Source organism: Biomphalaria glabrata, chromosome 10 (genome assembly GCF_947242115.1).
Source record: "Biomphalaria glabrata chromosome 10, xgBioGlab47.1, whole genome shotgun sequence".
Lineage (NCBI taxonomy): Eukaryota > Metazoa > Mollusca > Gastropoda > Planorbidae > Biomphalaria > Biomphalaria glabrata.
Window position 1 is genome coordinate 27,003,095 of NC_074720.1, and position 7,474 is coordinate 27,010,568.

At 38.2% G+C, this 7,474-nt stretch overlaps 2 protein-coding genes across 3 annotated transcripts in view; both read left to right on the top strand.

Annotated features, from left to right (window-relative positions):
• LOC106051026 (zinc metalloproteinase-disintegrin-like VMP-III) overlaps positions 1 to 2,579 on the top strand; it is an 89,886-nt gene extending 87,307 nt beyond the window's left edge. Inside the window, exons 18-19 of one of the 2 annotated variants that reach the window (XM_056043480.1) lie at positions 1,992 to 2,110; positions 2,144 to 2,579. In XM_056043480.1, coding sequence (XP_055899455.1) covers positions 1,992 to 2,110; positions 2,144 to 2,329 — 305 coding nt within the window. In that variant the 3' untranslated portion in view covers positions 2,330 to 2,579. Of the gene's footprint in view, positions 1 to 1,991 lie in introns of both variants that reach the window. The other variant, XM_056043479.1, reaches the window with a different exon arrangement.
• A 349-nt stretch (positions 2,580 to 2,928) lies between these two features.
• Positions 2,929 to 4,080, top strand: LOC129928521 (uncharacterized). Its single transcript, XM_056043146.1, has 2 exons — positions 2,929 to 2,944; positions 3,026 to 4,080. The coding sequence occupies exons 1-2, from the start codon at positions 2,929 to 2,931 to the stop codon at positions 4,078 to 4,080; spliced, it is 1,071 nt and encodes a 356-aa protein (XP_055899121.1).
• The last annotated feature ends 3,394 nt before the right edge of the window (positions 4,081 to 7,474 follow it).

Below are 7,474 nucleotides of genomic sequence, written 5' to 3' on the forward strand. Positions count from 1 at the left end.
GATAGGATCATAGCGCATTGAGACAAGTTATAGGATCATAGCGCATTGATACAAGTGATAGGATCATAGCGCATTGAGACAAGTTATAAGATCATAGCGCATTGAGACAAGTTATAAGATCATAGCGCATTGAGACAAGTGATAGGATCATAGCGCATTGAGACAAGTGATAGGATCATAGCGCATTGAGACAAGTTATAAGATCATAGCGCATTGAGACAAGTGATAGGATCATAGCGCATTGAGACAAGTGATAAGATCATAGTGAATTGAGACAAGTGATAGGATCATAGTGCATTGAGACAAGTGATAGGATCATAGCGCATTGAGACAAGTGATAGGATCATATCGCATTGAGACAAGTGATAGGATCATAATGCATTGAGACAAGTGATAAGATCATAGCGCTTTGAGACAAGTGATAAGATCATAGCGCATTGAGAAAGCTAAAAGCATGAAATCACGTTAACCTAAACCAATCGGTAAAAGTATTTCTAATTGCACAGATTTATTAGTGTTAGTCTAGATCAGTGACCACCAGGGGGTCTACAAAAGTGAAAAAATAAATTGGGGGTCTTTGAGATGTCCACCGGGGTCTACGGTATTGGATTTAATTATCTTTCGTATTAACCTTAATTTTCACATCCCATTAATGTAATTATTTCATACACTAATATATGGTTTGTACCTTAGTTATGTCTTTAAATATTTATTATTATTTTACTAAAGTTTCACAAAAAGAAATGTACATTGTACAGTGTTGATTATTTAAAATTGGGCTTCATTCCTTCCTTGTCAAACAAGCGGTTGCATGAGTTCCTTTTTATGACTATATGAAACTAATTACGCTAGAAGATCATTGGAGACGATGCCTCCCTGATAAAAAGATAAAGGTTTAAAAAACTTTCGAACTCTCAAAGTTCACACTAGACCCACAAAATCTCTTCAACAGCATATAGAGAAGATGGTGGTTTGTGAACGTGTTACAAAATTTTTTTGCTTAATAAGGCAAAGCCAAATACGGAAAACATTACAGATAAATATTGATTCAACCAGCCGTTGAAGTAGATTTAAAAACTGTTTTACACAAACCTTTTAAGCAACACTACAACAGTTCAAGGGCACATCGGTAAAAAACCTTCTTATGTAATTCTTTGTAAACGACATACACAGTTTGGGATCAGTGGTGTCACCGGCTCTGACAGTGTATAGCGCTGTGTGCTGCAAGCTGCCTAAGGGTCACCGGCTCCTTATTTTTCCCCAGGGTTGTAGCACAAAACCTTTCCCATGTTTGGATATAGCTTCAAAGCAGAGGTTTAAATTCAGTTCTCCTTCTGCTAGGTGGGTTGCAAGCTAATGCTGATGAGTCCTTCCTGCCCAAAGATTACTGGTTTAGGCACCAGTTAATTGCCTTCGCCCATTCTGTTATTGAAAACAGTTCCGCGGAAGCAATATTTGAGCCACACATGAAAGATCAAGAACTTACGAAAACTTTTACAATGATACTTACGGCTAATTAATGAATTACTATTTATTGTTTGAAAGAATAGTTCATAGAGCAACAAACTCCTATAGGAAACAAAAAAATGAACATGCAAAAAGAAAATTCCATTGTGTTTGGTGATTCCAGTAATTCAAATTAATTGTTATTTTAATTAGTTTAAATTTGAATATTATCAATAAAAAAGATAGATCTCTCTAACTTATAATGTAGCTTTAAATTACTTTTTCACTCTTCGACTCACTACAGTTAGAATTTAGTTTAAAAAAATGGAGTTGGTTAATTTTTAAAAATGCAATATAAATTAAACAAGGAAAACCAGAAAACACGGCAAGGGGTCTACGGGACAAAAAAGTTTGGGAACTACTGGTCTAGATCTATTAAAAATGTAATGACACAACTGATCCAAACTACATCATACAATTACACTTAATGTCAGCTTTATTTTTGTACAAACTAGTTTGTTTATTTGTCTTCATTTTGTGACTAGACTGCCCGTGGGGCGACAAGAACAATTGTTCAGTTCTAGCAAACGATCTAGCTCGAACTGGGTCAACTTGTCCAGCTTTGAATGTCTTCAATTGTTGTCGGACTTGTGCTGAGGCGAATACAACAACAACGTCAACAACGACAGCAAAGACAACAACATCAGCAACAACAACTAAGACAGTGGCATCAACGACAACAACAAAACTATCGACAGCCACAACTAAAGCACCGGCATCCAAAACCTGCAAGAGTCCATGTGCGGCCTGCTCTGTCTTTCACTTCCTGACCTCCAGCTCAGTAATGTCTTTGTGTTTCCTTCTTAGAACTATTCTACACTAATGTCTTTGTGTTTCCTTCTTAGAACTATTCTACACTAATGTCTTTGTGTTTCCTTCTTAGAACTATTCTACACTAATGTCTTTGTGTTTCCTTCTTAGAACTATTCTACACTAATGTCTTTGTGTTTCCTTCTTAGAACTATTCTACACTAATGTCTTTGTGTTTCCTTCTTAGAACTATTCTACACTAATGTCTTTGTGTTTCCTTCTTAGAACTATTCTACACTAATGTCTCGCGCTTCTCAATGAGACATTCTTTTATTGTCATCCTATTTGTTTTAGATGTACAACAACAATCTATGTTCATATTTGAAGTGTATAGTAGTAAGTATTGAAATGAAGTTTCATTCAAAGCTTTATATTAGTATGTATATTAAAAAATTATTTGAGTACATTTAGATTATCCATTGCTCCTGTCTCCCATGACAGTGGATGCTCCCATTGTGAATTTATTTCTTATCATTGAACCGGAGCAGAATGTGACTAAATAATTGCGACACACATCGGGAGGGATTGGGTCTCCAATCAGATTTTTTTTTCAATTGGCCGATACTCAAGTCTATGCGATATTGACATAAAGAGGATTACGTTTGCTCGGACATGTCACATGTCCAACGTAAGCATTCCCAAGGCCTAAGGCTAACCTGCTGAGATGTCTGCAAGCGGTATCTGAAGATTTTATACATCAAGACTTAAGACATCAAGACTTCAGACATCAAGGCTTCAGACATCAAGGCTTCAGACATCAAAACTTCAGACATTAAGGCTTCAGACATGAAGACTTCAGACATCAAGGCTTCAGACATCAAGGCTTCAGACATGAAGACTTCAGACATCAAGGCTTCAGACATCAAGGCTTCAGACATCAAAACTTCAGACATTAAGGCTTCAGACATCAAGGCTTCAGACATCAAGGCTTCAGACATCAAGGCTTCAGACATCAAGGCTTCAGACATCAAGGCTTCAGACATCAAGGCTTCAGACATCAAGGCTTCAGACATCAAGGCTTCAGACATCAAGGCTTCAGACATCAAGGCTTCAGACATCAAGGCTTCAGACATCAAGGCTTCAGACATCAAGGCTTCAGACATCAAGGCTTCAGACATCAAGGCTTCAGACATCAAGGCTTCAGACATCAAGGCTTCAGACATCAAGGCTTCAGACATCAAGGCTTCAGACATCAAGGCTTCAGACATCAAGGCTTCAGACATCAAGGCTTCAGACATCAAGGCTTCAGACATCAAGGCTTCAGACATCAAGGCTTCAGACATCAAGGCTTCAGACATCAAGGCTTCAGACATCAAGGCTTCAGACATCAAGGCTTCAGACATCAAGGCTTCAGACATCAAGGCTTCAGACATCAAGGCTTCAGACATCAAGGCTTCAGACATCAAGGCTTCAGACATCAAGGCTTCAGACATCAAGGCTTCAGACATCAAGGCTTCAGACATCAAGGCTTCAGACATCAAGGCTTCAGACATCAAGGCTTCAGACATCAAGGCTTCAGACATCAAGGCTTCAGACATCAAGGCTTCAGACATCAAGGCTTCAGACATCAAGGCTTCAGACATCAAGGCTTCAGACATCAAGGCTTCAGACATCAAGGCTTCAGACATCAAGGCTTCAGACATCAAGGCTTCAGACATCAAGGCTTCAGACATCAAGGCTTCAGACATCAAGGCTTCAGACATCAAGACATGGAATGTAAAAGGCAAAAGACACCCCGGAGACGTAGGAAGGCCAAGAGACTGAGATGGTCTTGTATCATTAACTGTCTAATGAAGTGAAATGTCCGATAGTGTAACGTATTACTTGATGCATACATTGAACTTAACATTGTGTAAACATTTTAATGAGCAATGTTGAAACATTCAGTAGTGTTATAATAAACAAAATGTATATAACATTTCCATTACATGTAGGATACTTTTGACTCTGCATTTAGATATGTTTATCCACTGCTCAATAAGAATTCATTGTGACATCAAAAATACTCATCGTCTGCAACTGATCCAGACTAAAAATGGAGTGACCTAACTTTCTGTTTAACAATGCCACTGATCACTGTCACCGAATCAGAAACCCCATTAGTAACAACCAAGCTGAGAATTACTCCCTTAGGGCACGGAAGAGAAAGCGGGAGGTGAGTTTAAGGTCACCTTGTCCCCCTACAAGGACATACCCTTTGTCACACATGGACCAGTGCTCTCTCTCTCAATTCCTTATCCCAAACGTCCCTCATGCAGAGCTAGGCAATCATAAAGAAAGTGCACTATTGTCTCGTCGTCTTCGACGCAGTGGCGGCACCGTGTGTCGTAATTCTTATTCCACCGTCCAAAGTACGTGCCTATTGGACAGTGTCCAACTCGGAACTGGGCTAGGACTGCCTGTTCCGCACGGCAGAGCTCCCACCATGCGTCTTTAGGTCTGGTCTACTCAACTGCGTGTGTAGCTCTCGGCCCTTATCGGAAGCGTCCCAACTGTGATCACTGTCACCAGAAGTCGTGCCCAAACTAGTGCCAAAGGGGGGGGGGGATATCCTTCACGTGAGCTCTCCAGCTCCCACCAGGAAGAACTAAGATTGTTTCCCTCTGCAGTAGGTTCAGCAAAGTGACCAACACCTGAGTACTAGTCAAAATTTTCTGAACATTCACATTTTGACCTTTGTATCTCTGAACATTCAAACTCTAAACTATTGTATCTCTTAAACTTCAAACTCTGAACTATTGTATCTCTGAACATTCAAACTCTGAACTATTTTCTTACCACGTCAGTGTCAAGTACTATTGGAAAATGCATGAGAAAAATGAAATGCCCTCTCACTTTTTGTTTAACTTGGTCAGAAGTTTATTCTGTAATATATTTCTGTTAGATCATCCAGGTGTAGGCCTACTCATTACAATTCTGAGACCTTGCCCTATTTGTTCTTTGATCGACTGCATTCATAATACAACATCAGCTCCATCTACTCCTACCAGCATTAAACACTCTTCATTGCCGCGTCTTTTGTACATCCCATTGTTAGATAGTTTGAACATGAAAAGTAATTTGTCTCATTTGTTCATTCCAATGTTATACATAAATATTATTAGAAGATGTTGAAATAAAATGTTTATATCACTCTTGGAATGACTTCTTGTGTGTGTGTATGTGTGTGTGTGTTTGCCCAAACAGGCAACTATAGTACAGCGTTGTATTTGTTTAGTAAAGAGATGACGTCATCACAGGATGTTACGTTTCTTGCCATGTGTGATGGCTTAGAATTTTATAATTCTACTCTGAACAAATAATAATAATCTTTATTGTCCGTAAGGTAATTTGTGCATTACACCAAACAAAACATTATAATAGAATTCAATTTGAAAGCCCCAATGGCATGTGGCCACTGTGTTTCTATGCTCAGTTATTCTATTTCATTTCTTTCACTATATTAGCATGTGTTTCTGTGAACTTTTACAAATTTAAGTTTTAAAATCAGCCTGACAGACACATCATGCACACACAGTCGTACAGAGTACAGACTATGTGAATGATGAATTATAATACAAATAATGAATTTAATGTTATTATATATATATATATATATATATATATATAATGAAAATGATATTGATGATGAATAATAACTAGCATAACTCGCATATATCAAGAAAGAGGTGGTTATTTCGTGTGCCAATGACAGCGTACGAAGAATAGCGTACAATTTGTACACCAAAACTGCGACATTCCTCCTCCTCAACCTCTTGGACATTTTGAAAAAAAAAAATTAAGTCGTATTAACACTATCCAAGAAAATACTCCCGAAATTAGAAGCTAATTAAGATTAAAAGAAAAATATTATAAATGAGAATGTACTGCCAGTACGTACAATATAATATATCAAAGACTCACTGTGAAAGTCAACTGAGAAACCATCAAAGTATTCACCAATGATACCAAATAATAGAATCTATCCCAATACTCTTCAAGTGCAAAAAAACAAACAAAATGCTTGCTTTCATAATGTACAGCTCTCCTCACGTGTTTACATACTTGTTACATAGTGACATGATTACATTTATCAATACAAGTGATGGATTCATCCACTGACCTATTCACTTATTCTAGGCGATTGATTCATTCACTGACCTATTCACTTATTCTAAGCGATTGATTCATCCACTGACCTATTCACTTATTCTAAGCGATTGATTCATCCACTGACCTATTCACTTATTCTAAGCGATTGATTCATCCACTGACCTATTCACTTATTCTCCCACTTGCCGTGGATGACAATAAAAGCAACACGACAATACAGATGACATAGGTTAGTTTCAAAGAGAAATTACGTCCTATATATTTCATGTATCAATCTAGTCATGCGTATTGATCAATGACTTAAACTCTGCTACGTCATTGGTTTTCCAGGCTGACTCAGGCAACCTATTCTATTCTCTAATGGCACTAGGGAAGAAGGAGCATTTATTCGACTTTGTCCTAGCAAATGGAATACCAAAAAATGTGCTTCTACCCTTCTGTCTGTCAAAGTATTTGATGAGGTTTTTGTTTTTCTAATTGGACAAGCCAAGCTAGTAGACTTTAACAATCCACCTATTTAACACCTTCGTCCTCCCAGCAGCAACGTATGCATGCGAGACATGGAAGTCGTCTGTCAAACTTGAGAAAAGACTAAATGTGGCTCAACAGAGATGGCTGAGACGGATTTTAGGAGTCAGTTACAGAGATAGGTTCTCAAACAAGGAAGTCCTATGCCGAACTGGGAGTCGACCCCTTAGTGAGCTTGTAACAGAGTCCCACGAGGTTTGCGGGACATGTTCTCAGTCAAAATGAATTACGTTTAATAAGAGGCCATTACGAGGAAAGAGGAAACAGGGACATCCTAGTACGGCTTGGCGTCACACTTTCATGGAGGACCTCAGAGCAGTGGACACCAGGATATTTATTTTGATCTATGGACATCTATAATTTAAAGGTGTAAGCTTGCAGACATCTATGTTTATTTATGGACATCTATAATTTCAGGGCGTAAGCTTGCAGACATCTATGTTTATTTATGGACATCTATAATTTACCTCAAATTTTTTAAAAGTCTGGGTCCGGCCCTGCATTGCAAAGCAGTTATATAAAAATCACCAACACTTCA